General features: G+C 35.0%; 1 protein-coding gene across 1 annotated transcript in view; it reads right to left on the reverse strand.

Annotated features, from left to right (window-relative positions):
- The window catches only part of TMC1 (transmembrane channel-like 1), a 174,130-nt gene that overhangs the window by 135,252 nt on the left and 23,362 nt on the right, over nucleotides 1-15,516 (reverse strand). The window contains exon 3 of the mRNA XM_012641587.1: nucleotides 5,327-5,374. Within this exon, the coding sequence (XP_012497041.1) occupies nucleotides 5,327-5,374 (48 nt within the window). The remainder of the gene's footprint in view (nucleotides 1-5,326; nucleotides 5,375-15,516) is intronic.

A 15,516-nucleotide genomic window follows, 5' to 3' on the forward strand; every position in this document is an offset into this window, starting at 1 on the left:
AACTAGAAATCAATAGCCAAAGGAAAACTGAAAAACTCGCAAATACCTAAAAATTAAACAATACATTCTTAAACACTATATAAGTCAAAGAAGAAATCAAAAGGGAAATTAGAAAATATTTTGAGAGAAATAAAAATAAGTACATAACATACTAAAACTTATGTGATGCAGCAAAGCAGTACTAAGAGGGAAATTTATAGTGAAAATACCTATAATATAGGCCGGGTGCGGTGGCTCACACCTGTAATCCTAGCACTCTGGGAGGCCGAGACGGGCGGATTATTTGAGCTCAGGAGTTCGAGACCAGCCTGACCAAGAGGGAGACCCCGTCTATAAAAAAAAATAGAAAGAAATTATCTGGACAACTAAAAATATATATAAAAAATTAGCCGGGCATGGTGGCGCATGCCTGTAGTCCCAGCTACTTGGGAGGCTGAGGCAGTAGAATCGCTTGAGCCCAGGAGTTTGAGGTTGCTGTGAGCTAGGCTAATGCCACGGCACTCACTCTAGCCAGGGCAACAGAGTGAGAATCTGTCTCAAAAAAAGAAAAAAAAAAATACCTATAATATAGAAGAAGAAAACTGTCAAGTAAACCACCTAACTTTATACCTCAAAAAACTAGAAAAAGAAGAACAAACCAAGCCCAAAGTTAGCAGAAGAGAAATAACAAAGATTAGAGCAAAAATAAATAAAATAATAACTAGAAACACAATAAAAAAATTAATAAAACTGAGAGTTGGTTTTCTGAACATTGAAAAAATTGTCAAAACTTTATCCAGACTAAGAAAAAAGAGAGAAGATACAAATAAATACAATGGGAAATGAAAGAGACATAATAACTTATGTCACGGAATTAAAAGGTTCATATGAGACTAGTGTGAACAATTAAATAACAGCAAATTGGATAACCTAGAAGAAATGGACAAATTCATAGAAACATACCATTTACCAAGAATGATCATGAAAAAACAAAAAATCTGAACAGACCTATAACTAGTAAGAAGATTAAATCAATAATCAAAAACTTCCCAACAAGTCCAGGAACTGATGTCTTTACTAGTGAATTCTACTAAATATTTAAAGAAGAATTACTGCCAATCTTTCTCAAACTCTTCAATAAAATTGAAAAGAAAGGAACACTTCCAAAGTCATTATATGAGGCCAGCATCACCCTGATACCAAAGCCAGACAAAGGCACCATAAAAAAAGAAAACTACTAGTCAATATATCCTGATGAACCTACATGCAAAATTTCTCAACAAAATACTAGCAAACCAAATTCAACATATTAAAAGGATCATACACCATGACCACGTGAGATTTATCCCTGGGATGCAAGTGTGGTTCAACATTAAAAAATCAAATAATATGATAGACCACATTAACAGAACAATGGATAAAAATCACACAATCATCTCAATAGGTACAGAAATAGCATTTGACAAAATTGAACATCCTTTCATACAAAAACTTTCAATGAACTAGAAATAGAAGAAAATGACCTCAACATAATAAAGACTATATAAGAAAAGCCCAGAACTAATATTATACTCAACAGTGAAAAATTGAAAACTCTTTCTCTAACATCAGGAAAAAAGCAACGATGCTCACTTTTGGCCACTTCTATTCAATATAGTACTGGAAGTCCTAGTCAGAAAAATTAGGCAAGAAAAAGAAAAAAAAGAAAAAGAAAAAAAAAGGCATTTAAATCGGAAAGGAGAAAGTAAAATATCTGTTTGCAGGTGACATGACCTTATATGTAGACAACCCTAAAGATTCCACAAAAGTCTATTAGAACAAATAAGTGAATTCAGTAAAATTGCAGAATACAAATCAACCTACAAAAATCAGTTGCATTTCTATACACTAACAATGAATTATCAGAAAAGGAAATTAAGAAAACAATTGCTTTTATAACAGCATGAAAAAGAATAAAATATGTAGGAATAAACTTAACCCAGGAGATGAAATACTTCTACACAGAAAACCATAAGACATTGGTAAAATAAAGAAGACAAAAATAAATGGAAATACATACTATATTCATGGATTAGAAGACTTAATATAATTAAAATGTTCATACTATTCAAAGCAATCTACAGATTCAAAGCAATCCCTATCAAAATCCCAGTGGCATTTTCTTACAGAAAAAAAAAAAAGCAATCCTAAAAGTCATATGGAACCACAAAAGATTCCAAATAACCAAAACAGTCTTAAGAGAGAAGAACAAAGCTGGTGGCACTATACTACCTGATTTCAAAATATTTCACAAATCTATAGTCATTAAAACAGTATGGTACTGGTGTAAAAATAATATGGACCAACGGAACAGAACAAAGAGGCCACAATTATGCAGTCAACTGATCTTTTATAAGGTTGCCAAGAATACACAATGGGGAAAGAATAGTCTCTTCAAAAAACAGTGTTGAGAAAACTGGATATCTATATGCAAAAAAAAATAATTTGGACCCTTATTTTAAACCATACACAAAAATCAACTCAAAATGAATTAAAGACTTATATGTAAGACCTGAAACTGTATAACTAGGAGAAAACGTAAAGAAAGAGCTTCATGATACTGGTCTTGGTAATGATTTCTTGAATATGACACCAAAAGTACAAGCAACAAAAGCAAAAATAGATAGGTGGGACCTCATCAAACGAAAACGTTTCTACACAACAAAGGAAACAATCAGAGTGAAAAGGCAACCTATAGAATGACAGTAAATATTTGCAAACCATATATTTGATAAGGAGTTAATATCTAATACATATAAGAAACTCCTACAACTCAAAAGCAAAATAACAATAATAATAACTCAATTTAAAAAATGGGCAAAGGACTTGAATAGACATTTCTCCAAAGAAGATGTACAAATAGCCGAAAAGTATATGAAAAGATGCTTGACATCATTAATCAATAGGGAAATGCAAATCAAAACCAAAATGAGATTATCCACTCATGCCTGTTAGGATGTCTACTGTCAAAAATACAAAATGCAACAAGTGTTGGCAAGGATGTGGAGAAACTGGGACCCTTGTACAATATTGGTGGGAATATAAAATAGTGCAGCTGCCATAGAAAACAGTATGGAAGTTCCTCAAAAAATTGAAAATAGAACCACCATATGATCTAGCAGTCTGACTCTCAGGTATTTATCTAAAAGAATTGAAATCAGGATCATGAAGAAATATTTTTACTCCATGTTCATTCACAATAGCCAAGATGTGGGAACAACCTTAATGTTCATCAGTAGATTAATGGATAAAGAAAATGTGGTATACACATAAAATGGGATATTATTTAGCTTTTAAAATGCAGGAAATCCTGCCATATATGGACAATATGGATGAACTTTGAGGACACTATGCTAAGTGAAATAGGTCACTCACAGAAGAACAGATACTGAATGATCCCAAGTTTATGAGATATCTAAACTAGTTAAACTCATAGAAAAGAGAGAGTAGAATGGTGGTTGCTAGGGGCCAAGGGAAGAGAAAAATGGGGAGTTTTTATTCAATGGATATAAAGTTACAATCATCCAAGAAGAATAAGTTCTAGAGATCTGCTCTAAACATTGTACCTATAGTTAACAGTACTGTATTGTATTAATACACTCAAAATTTATTGACAGTAGATCTCATGTGAAGTGTTCTTATCATAATAAAAAAATTAGAGATATTGAAGACCTAACACTATTAACCAACTTAACCTAATTAACATTTATAGAACACTCTACATAACAATAGCACATTTAGTGCACATCAACTATTCAGTAGAATAAATTATATTCTGCGCCATTAAAACAAGTGTCAATACATTTAAAAGAGTTGGCATCATACAAAGCATTATTTCAATCATAGTGGAATTAAATTTTTAAAGTGGCTCTTAAAATTCTCTGTAAGAGTAATTATAGATGTATGATGGGGATGTGAGGTGGGCAGGGAGAGAGGGAGAATCTGGAAATAAATTAGTTTGAAGTCAATAAAAAAAATCTAAACTATTAAACTCGCATAGTTTTACCATGGATGAAATGTGTGTCATTAAATTTAGCTATTACCATTTAGAAACAAAAAGCAGTCTTTAGTCTTTATCTAGTTTCCAAATATTCAAATTCTAAAAAAATGAACATTTTATGGTTGCCTACTAAATGCACATTTGTGTACAAATCCCATCTTTTGGAAGGGATTCAATTCACTGTTCAAGTCATGAAACTCATGATCTGTGTGAGACTCTGGGCTGTTTCCATTTAGGAGGCACCAAATTAATGAAAACAACCGGCATTGTGAACATTCATTTGCTGCCACATTGTGATCAGGGTATTAAATTGATAGCATCAATGTCCCTATATTGAACTCCTCTTTGTTCTCTTTTTCTCTTTCTTTCTTTTTCTTTTTCTTTTTTTTTTTGAAATGTCGTCTCACTCTGTCATCCAGGCTGGAGTGCAGTGGCATGATCATAGCCCACTGCAGCCTAGAAATCCTGGGCTCAAGTGATCCTCCCATCTCAGCCTCCCAAGCAGCTAAGACTATAGGCATGCATCAACCATGCCGGGCTAATTTCTTTTTTAAAATTTATTTTTTGTAGAGACAGGGTCTCACTACATTGCCCAGGCTGGTCTCTAACTCCTGGTGTCAAGCAGTTCTCCCACCTTGGCCTCCCCCTGTGCTGGGATTACAGGGATTACAGACTGGGATTACAGGCTGGGATTACAGGAGTGAGCCACAGTGCCCAGCTGGAGCTCTTCTTTACATGCTGTTCTTTCTTTCATTTTTGGTAAAATCAAAGCTTTTGCTCATATAATGGTCTTTCTCATGTTCTTGATGTTCTGGGTGCCTAGAAAAAGGGCACAATGCAGTCTCTTGAGCTGAGCCTACACAAAGGAAAAGCAACAGAGCAATTTGGACAAAATACCCATGAATTTGGTACAAAAGAACACATTTATTCATTTTCATTGAATCACCTGGTTAGTTCAGTAAAAATAGTCAATCTGTCCTGTTATATAGACTCAGTCTTAGAGAAAAGCTTTTAGAGTCAAAAGGTTTTGGGGGAGAAGTAGGAGAAAAATTAAAAAGCAAAATATCCTGGACCACCATACACTTGATGATGGGCAATTGATCAATGGGGTATGGGTGTATGTGCCAACTGAATAGAAGCTAGAATGGGGATTCTGCTTGCTGGATTGATCCCTTTTGTGAGACCATCAGAAATTATCTACACATCTACCCATGTGGTAGCTCAGGCCCACAAGATAAGAGGATGAATTCCCTGAATTTACTGCTATTTCACAGGAAACATATCCCAAGTGGGCCCATCACCACTTACTTGAGCTTTCCTCAGTGTCATCTTCTTTTTCCTCCACTTGGATCTGTACTGTTGAAGAAAGAAAAAAAAAAGTATAGCAACTATTTAAATGCTGTACCAATTGTTAGTAATTCGTTTTTGCTTTTGTTATTTTCCTCATCACGTTTCTGTGCAGTTAATAAAAATATTTTTCAATAAACATGTCAAAATGAGCATTACTTATTAAAGATATACCGCTACAGCATATAGTACTGTGTAAAGATTCTTCTGTTTTGTTGCCTTCAAAGATTTGCAGAACATATCAGCTATAAGCCTATCAGCTCAATTCAAAATAACTTCAACCACAATAAATTCTGTATTACAGTAAGTAGACTTGGGGTTTGTGGGGTCATTTCATTTTACAAAAAATTGAATTGTTAATAAAGCTATAGCCACATGTCCAAATCAATTAGTTTATTATAACCAAATTAACTACTTAAAAATTGAGAATAATTCATTCCGACCAGTTTACCAAGCATCCAAAAGTCTTTAGAAAAAAAGCTTAAAGTCTGATATTTTCTATTTCAATTATCTTTATAGGTATCATATTGATATAGCCTAACTTTCCCAATATATGATTCCCCTTGACAGAGTGGAGACAGGTGATTTTACAGTTCTTTCCAAGACAAAGAACACATCTTCTGTTTATTCCTCACCCTATATTTCTACAGCACCTTGTTTTCAGTTTTGCTTCATTTTTAAAAAGGCATATAAAGGTTTTATAAAATTTTTAATGACACAGAAATATGAGAAAAATATATTAATTGGCAGATTTTTTGCCCTTGTCAACCTAATGTCCATTCATCACAGGTTTAGACACTTGAGCTTAAAATTAGAGTAGACCATTTCTTAAAAACCAAACTCATTTATAAAATATTAATTTTATCATATTTTTATTTAAGTTGGAATGGCATATGTCCAAAAAACAAAGATGACAAACAATGTCGCTATGAACAGATGAAACAATCTCTGGTTTTGTTTCTGCTCACACACTGTCGAGGGTTATTATTCAGAACTTGATGGGCATACTGAAAAGGCAACACATGCCAAGAGTGTAAATTTCATTCACAAAGCAGATTATTGTAAAACCACATTTCACTTTTAAACGGCATCTGCATAAAAATTTTTAGGATATGCAAAAATGTTATCACTCAACATCAGCCACGGAATGTGAAAATAAATGTTCTTTTGTTCAGAGTGGACATATGCCTTCTGTTGCTGGTTGTAACTGGATCCAGACAGAACAAAGATCTTTATGTCACTACTGAGAGTTAGCAATAATGAAGGCAGACACTTCTAAGAAGATATTCCACATTCTACAATAGGTCATGGTATTTTATTTGCAATTAATGCCACCACTAAGCTTCTTTAGTCAAAGAAGAATTCCCTAGGAAGGCATTTTAATGATATAAGATTAGCCTTGGAGCAGGGTCTTATCAGTTATGTAAAACACAGAAACAGCTGAGGACAAACAGCAAATACTCACCCACAGCCTATTTTGCAACAGGCATAGCCAAATTAAATTTAAAACAAAAATTTGCACGATATCTTATACTGATATGTAATGATCAATTCACTAGAATGTGATTAAGTAAATTAAATAAAATAAGAAAACCTACTTAATGAACAAAAATAGAAGCAAATCTTTAGGAAGGATCATATGTTAGATAAAAACAGCAGAATCAGAATTAAGCCAAGGAGATAAGCAACAATTTAGTTTTCTCTAATAACCAGGGGAGAGAAAAAGTAGGACTGGTATCACGGATCATCTTCTCTGGCACAGAAAGGATAGTTGTAAATGACCATTAAATAAAATCTGAAAATCCATAAGAGAAGACATTCCCTGCAGTGGCAAATACAGAATTAAAACAGAGCTGTGACTTCTAAGTGATGGCATAAAGAGTGCTGCAGAAATGGCCTATTCCCCGCTCTTGAGTTGACTTTCCAATCATGATACTGGTCTGAGCATGACCATCTCCACCTGCCATTAGGTCCCTTCTTTGCTCAAGAGCATTCCTTTGGCTATGGTACAGTCATTTTTTATAGCCATCGTGATAATATTTGTTTTGTTCTTGATTCAAACCGTCAGCAAAGGCATCATCAACATCAAGAACTGTACAGCAGCACGGTGACCAGGAGATTTAAGACTCTATCACTATCCCCAGACCACGTTCGATTTTAATGTGATAGTATTTGGTCCGAAAAGTAATTATCAGCACTGATCTGTGTCTCCTTCAACTCAAGGCAATGCTAAGGAACCCAGCTAAGAACTCCCTCAAAGACAAAAGGCTGTGCAAAGGAATAACTCAAAATACTTGAATGGGAACCACAGACTGTCTTTCCTTTCTCAATCTTTGAGATGGCCCGTTGCCATCGCTTCTCTCAGCAATCCCTAGTAGCTTATTCCCAATCATATGATCCCTCATGCTCTGGCTGCTTTCCAATGCCTATTGATCATGCACTTTAAAAATAACCTTCTCTCCTGGGGAGCGATGGGAGGACAGCAAAAGAAGAGGAGGGGAAGTCTGTCAAAATGTTGGAGGCAGCAAGCAAAACAGCATTGAAGTGTGCGTATTTAAGAGAGGAATATGCAGTGGGAGCAGATGAACTCCTAGGCAACCCAGATCCTCATTCCATGCAAATAGACTCAGTAATTTAGAACAGTAAAAAGAAACAACAGCAAAATGTCCCATTTCAGAGGCACTGGAGTCGTTCAGAAAAGTGGATGTTGTTTCTTTTTGGATCTAGTGCTGGAAGTGGTTTGTGGCTCTTCAGGATCACACAATAGCCAAGTGGCCAGAAGAGTCGAATGGTATCGCCTGTTCCTCTGACCCACATTTTGCTCTTGAAGCAATGTCTGTAACATTGAGTTATTACTTTGGTAATTGAAAATTCATTTATTTAAATAGCATTGATTGTGTGCACACAAAGGTATACAGAGCAAATGCTCTGGGATAAGAGTTTGTAGATTGTAAAAGAAAATACCACTGCCTTTAACGGATCTTGCCATTTGATGGAAAAGAATGACTTTCTAACAGTAAGGTTCGAGATTAGGTATGAGTATCTTAGCCAGCTTACTTGCGCTATAGCAGAAATCTATTAGATATGTTTACTAGAATTTTTTTGTGTGTTTCTTCTCAGGATTCCTTTTTGTGTGTGAGGAAATCAGCCACTCTCATACAAATGGGGTGTCTTTTAACTCAGACCAAACTTCCTTGAAAAGGATGTTAATTATGGCATGACAAGCACATTTCCAAATCTTAGCTAATGAACCCATGTCACCCTCATCAGGTGTGACATGGGATGTGAAAGAAAGAGAATAATCAAAGGAGAACTTGAAGGTTTTTGGCCTGGGCAACTGGAAGGATGGAATTGCAAGAAATGAAGATGGGAAACTATAGGGAAAATAGCTTAGGTGGGAAGTATTGAAAATCAGGAGTTTAATTTGATGTGGTGGATTTCAGATGCCTATTTGAGATTCAAGTATGATGTTAATTAGAGCCTGGAGTTCAGAAGAAAGGTCTGGGCTAGAAATATATATTTGGGAATTATCAGCATATAGATGGCATTTAAAGCCATAAGATCAGATGAGATCACCAAAGAAATGAGCGTAAACAAAACAGGAAAAAGAGACTCCAAAATTGAGAGGACAGGGAGAAGAACCAACCAAAGAGACAGAATGAACAATCAGTTAAGTAGAAGGAAAATAGGAGATTGTAGAAGGCTAGTGGTGTGCATCAAAGAGATGTGTCATAGGCTGCTAAGTCAAGTATGGTGACGGCTGAAAATGGACCACTGGAGTTGACACTATGGAGATGAATCATAATGTTGGCAGGCATAGATTTGATGAAGTCTGTAGACAAAAGCCTGAATTTGTGTGGCTTCAAGAAAGAATGGGCAATGAGGAATAGAATGATAGTTTTCCTAGTTAGAATGTTCTTCTATGCTGATAGGAAAGATCCAATGAGAATGAGAAATCAATGATGCAGATTATAAAATGAACCCCTCATAATGTTATGTAAACAACACAAGTTAGATTATTAATTCCTTAATTTCATAGTTCTTTTGCTTCTGTTCCTGGGCTGTGCTTCTCTGACTGCAACTTTGTTAAAAGACTGAACAACTTACTAATATGCCCCCTTGCTTATATTTGGGTCTACTGTATACCAATTCAAAAGTCTGAAACTAAAGAATGGGAAATTGGAGAAGAAAAGAAAGAGAAAGAGGAATGGAAGGAGTAAGGAGAGCAAGAGAAGAGTATAGCAAAGAAAGGAAAGTAAAAGAATAAAAATGGGGTGAGAATTACAGTAAATGATAAAAGAAAAGAATAAATATAAAGCTAAATATAAAGAAAGCAAAAATTTGCATTTTTGTCTTTGCTATATGTTATAAATAAATATTTTCTATTCTATATATTGCATTAAATATATGTGTAACCTCAGGTTAACAAAAATCAGACCACCTTCAGTTTATCTCTACTGTCAACATTTTGCTTTAATAAGAAGGTCAAGGTGAGTATCTAGAAAATGTGAATAAATAAAAGTACTTTAAAAAAAAAAAAAAGATGGTGTATTCCAAAGAAAAATTTGTCATGTTCTATAAGGAAGGAGAATTATGAGCCCCTTAATAAAAATATGAAATCTCTCCTCTGGGGGGCAGAGGAGGGAAAAAGAGACAAGAGGGAAAACAGACCAGTGAAACTATAAAAAATAAGCTATGATTTAAAAATTAAAATCTCTTTAAAATTCAGCATCCTTATTAATAGACCCTGTGTGATTTTATGCTCTGAAAATTCTATGTCTGAAGCCATGTTAAGCTTTGATTATAGCAATTTTAATGATGATGGTGATACGGATTATAATATGGAGAAAATTATATATATACATACATACGTGTGTGTGTGTGTGTGTACAAGCTTTAGCCAAGAACATTCAGATTTTCTGCTTTTCTAAAAACCAAACAAAAAATAAATCAATCCAAATTTCAAAAGGAATGAGTAAAGTTAACTATAAAGAAGACTAAAGAGTTATCCAACAGTGAGCCACTTAGATGCCAGATTGAGTTACCAAACTACATTCAGGTAATCATCTGCATGTAGAGAATGGCCCACCTCTCTGCTTCCATTCATTTATGATGAACACAGCTAGTGGATGTGAAGCAGGGAATGAAAGCCACTGTCTACAAAATTGAATAAAAATAATGGGGTGCAATTCTTTTTACTCTAGAATAACACCTACTCAAGACATTAAATCTGACTCCAGTTAACTAAGCAGCTACTTTTCCTTTTGCTACTTTTAGGTAAGAATAAGAAGATGCTCATAGCATTTGTTTACAACAATCCCAAGCCCTTCAAATGATAGAAGAAAGCATGATATTTCAGAAGCCATTGCATGAAGAGAAGAATTATTTAGTTCTCATGTCAATCCAATACTTTAATCAACCTGTAAACTATAAGACATTTAAAAAAATATTAGGAATAGGAAACACAGAATGAGATCATGATACTAAAATACCATCAAAGTATCTGGGGGAAAGATTCAATTTGACAGACCTAGGCTAATATTCCTTCTGCATGTGCCACAATCTTTCTTATCATCCTTAAAAACAGTTGTTGAGAAAACGAGGGGGCACACGTGTTCCAAAACATCCTAATGGAAACTTGCATAATACATGCCCCAAAAAGCTGGTCATATTTTCAAACATTATAATTTCTTGGAGAAACTAAATAGCTATTTTCAATCTTTGTGGTTTTAAAATTGCAAAGAGAATAATAATTTTGGCTTTTGGTAAGACTTACCCACCCAAAAGAAGGGGACAGGCAAAAATTACAACTGTTACAATAGCTGTCATCCTCCAATGTTTTTTCTTCTAGATTATACTCATTTTTGAGGCTCTAGGGCCCCCAAGAAGTAGGGAATAAATAGCTACTGATGCCTGTTTTATTAAAAGCACAATATAAAATACTGTAGTTGACAAATGGAACAAGATGAAGTCTGTGGAGAATTATATTTTACTGTGAGGTCACAGAGAGAATGACTAACTCTGAGCTGAACAGAAAGGAAACAAAAAGAAAATCCACACAAAATAAAGATCCCCATTCTCTCCTTTTACAATAGAAATAAATATTTTTTTTATGTACTTAAGAAGGAGGGAAAGGAGATGCACATCAAATTTTCTTGCATTTTTTTCCTTCTGCTTTTGCCATACATGAAATTATAATTAAACACAGGCTGAGCAAAGTGGGTAGCTGGTATGTTTCCAAATTCTACCACCCCTGTGCTGGAAGAACAAATATGAAACGCTGAAGCATAGTTCTTCAAATGGCGAATTACAGGCTGGAGTATTTGTGAGAAACTGCAATTAGGTATTTCACAACATCATTGGTCTACAGAAAGAACAAAAACAGCTCTTACTCTATAGGGTTTGGAGGGTTGGCTTTTTTTTAAAACTATACATATTCAATAAATAAATAGCTATTTATAAAGACACTTTAGAGCTCTCTGTAGTTACAAAATAAGTAAGTGGTGAGACTTGCATTTTCTTTACATTTAGATTATTTGGGGGGAGGGAACTTTTTTTTAATTTAATCATGCTGTCATAATATACATTCAGGGTGTGTGCTTTCATACTGCAATTATCACCATAAAGGGCAATCACTGTAAATAAGCGTGGTGAAATGAAAATACATTCTCTTGTGTGAATTTCTGTGGTTAAAATCTTTTATAGTAATAGGATACCAAAATAACAACCAGATGAAAATATAAATGTGTGTTATAAACCCTTAGCAGCTACGCTTATATCCTTTGATTATTTAGAACAAAAAGGAAATTTTCTGTCCTCTGTAGCATTTCTGCAATATTCCAACTCATGAAGAAGAATGGTTGTCAAGATATATGCATGAACAAATGAAATGAAACAAACAAAAAAACGCTAAAGAATTATGAAACAACTGAAACAGAGGATTGTTCCTAAAGCACAAAGAAGCATAAAAGGCTGGCTGAACTCTGTACACATCTCTACCCTTCCTTTGTAGCACTGCTTTTGTTCACATCAGAGATGCTAATGATGGCTCATTAGGATACATTAGCAAATGTTAATGAGTGTCTTCTAAAGAACAAAAGGTGGTGGGGGCAGGGTAGAGGCACAATGAATGCTTAGTGGTGAAGGAAAGGCTGCCACAGAAGACAGAGACAAAGAAAATGAGAACACGTAAGACTTGGATTTGTAGTTTCCTAAAATTTGGAAGATCTGTCTTCCTGACAAAATAGTAATGGCACCAAGAAGGATGAAATGATTTACTTACTTTTTTTTCTAAAAAGAGGGAGAAGAAAAGAAAAATAAAAAGCAAGTCATTAACTGAAATGAATCACTTTTTTCTGCTCTTTAGCTCTCCAGGGAAAATCACACGTTGTAGGATTTGTTACCCAACTAGGGATATCAGTTGACATAGTCATCACTTAAAGAAAATGAATTCTGAATTTTAGGTGTACTCAATCCATCCCAATTTTTTCTCCCACAGAGTCAACTTATAATATTCAGGAAGACTAAACCTATAAATAATTCATGTATGATCTGTAATGTAATTAAAATAGTTTACATAGAATGTGATGTGTGCATTAATTTTTATGTCATAATTTTGTTATGGCAGCTAGTTAATATTTGACTACTGTAGTTAGTAACCCACAATGTTAGAAAGACGCTAGTCAAAAATATTTTGGCCATCTCTATCTCATATTAACACCAGATAATTTATTAATCGAAATAATGCTTATTAAAAGTAAGTTTTGTGAAATTAAATGCGATCAAGGTGTGTGGATTGCCTAGAAATATTATTTCTGCCCCCGTCTTTTTATGCACAGGGTCAGAGAATATATTAGCCTCAATAATATATTTTTTGGAATGGTGTGTACTCTAGATGTAGGAGTCCCAAATGATTGTTTTGCCACTTAATGGGGGATTTTGTTATCTGATAATATCCCTATGAAATATCATAAATTATTATCATTTTCCAAACGAGTTAAATCTGCCATCTCCAACCCCAGTACTGGTCAGCGGCCTGTTAGGGACCAGGCCTGACAGCAGGAGGTGCGCAGCAGGTGAGTGAGAGAAGCTTCCTCTGTATTTACAGTTACTCCCCATTGCTCACATCACCATCACCGCATAAGCTCCACCTCCTGTCAGATCAGCAGCAGCATCATCCGAGAGATCTAGGTTGTGCCCTCTTTATAAGAATCTAATGCCTGATGCTCTGAGGTGGAGCTGAGGTGGTGATGCTAGTGCTGGGGAGCGGCTGCAAATACAGATTGTCATTAGCAGAGAAGTTTGACTGCACAATAAATGTAATGTGCTTCAATCATCCCAAAACCATCCCCCACCCCACCTCTGTCTGTGGAAAAATTGTCTTCCATGAAATTGTTCCCTGATGCCAAAAAGGTTGGAAATTACTAAGTTAGAGAACTAGAAAGTATAAGTGTGTAGATATTCTCAGCTCACACAGATGGTAAGTTAAGGATCTGAAGTTTGCCTTGAAGTCGTCCCAAATTTCATCACAAAGGCCTATTGGTTTTACATCCTTGATCTGTCTTTCTCAGTCACTACTGTCAACGCCACAGAAAAGCTACCATCTCCTTTTTCCAGGATACTGAATTAGCCCCTCTTGCCCCAGCCAATTTGTTTTCCATGCTGCATCCCATTACGTGTAGAAATGAATACAATCTTACATTTACTTGTCAGATTGTGTTTATTTTTTTATTTGTTTGGTCAGTATAGATACTACAAACTTTCAAGACAGCATCTTAAAAGCCACTTCATAACAGCCCATAGGGTAAGCATTATCATCTCTCTTTTTTTGGGATGCCTTGACAGAAGATTTAGAAATGAAATAAAATAGAAAATACAGTAGAACACTGATATTCTCAAGGAAATATGAGGTTTTTCAAGAATCACCAAAATAGCATCCACTGTAGAATGTCATAAGACAGTAAAAGTTTTTTTAAAAAATATTATTGCTACAGGTTGAATGTTTATGGCCCTTTAAAATTCATATGTTACAACATAATCCCAATATAATGGTATTAGGAGGAGGGGCCCTGGGAGGTAATTAAGTCATGAGCTGGAGCCCTTATGAATGGATTAGTGCCCTCACAAAAGAGATCCCAGAAACCTCCCTCACCCCTTCCACCATGAGAAAACATAACAAAAAGATGGCTGGTTATGAACCAGAAAGCAGGCTCCCATCAGACACCGAATATGCCAGTGCCTGGATCTTGGACTTTCCAGCCTCCAGAACTGTGAAAGATGAATTTCTGTTGCTTGTAAGCCACCTAGTCTATGGTATTTTGTCACAGCAACCAAACAGACTAAGACAATCATATATTGCACTGTGTACAAACAACAAATGCTTTGGTTTAAGGGAAGCCAGAAGGGTGATAGGGAATAAAAGAAGGTAGACGGGATGTTTGGTAAGAGGAGAGAGAGAGAATGAGAGAGAGGGGGCCCACAGACCTAGGCAAATCTTCTAGAGTCAAGAAATAAAGCTCTAGAGACAAAGGGAGAAGAGAAAGTAGATAATTACATTTAACATCTTATGCTGAACATGATGAGATCTGAAACCCAAGGAAAAAAACCAATCCATTTGTTCCAATGAAAAGATCATTGTAAATATAAGACAAAAATAGGAGTTATTCATTGTCATAAGTATGCTTCTGAATAGCAAGGGCAAAATGAGAGCCTTTTGGGTGAAATATATTGGGAGCTTAAAATGAAATAACACTGATTAAAATATAATAAATTTTGGAGGAAAGAAAAAGTAAGAAACTAAGTCAATATAGACTTTTCTTCAGTGGGATGGGAGTTGGGAATGTTACAAACATACTAGTAAGTTTTTTGTCACTACACTACCCTAGCACAGACACTGAGGGTAATATTATTAGAATAAAGAAAAGAATTTATGTGTGTGATACCATTCCTGGCCTCATTTTACCTATGATTGTTAAATATTTTACATGAAGATTACAATCAGGGATTTCTAATTATCTTGCTTTCTGATGAATATCAGAGTCAAAAGTGGTAAAACCAAAGAAAATAAAGTATCTAGGAATATATTTAACTAAGGAGGTAAAAGACCTCTACAGGGAGAACTATGAAACATTGAGGAAGGAAATAGCCAAGGA

Source organism: Propithecus coquereli, unplaced genomic scaffold (genome assembly GCF_000956105.1).
Source record: "Propithecus coquereli isolate 6110/MARCELLA unplaced genomic scaffold, Pcoq_1.0 Scaffold166, whole genome shotgun sequence".
NCBI classification, from domain to species: domain Eukaryota; kingdom Metazoa; phylum Chordata; class Mammalia; order Primates; family Indriidae; genus Propithecus; species Propithecus coquereli.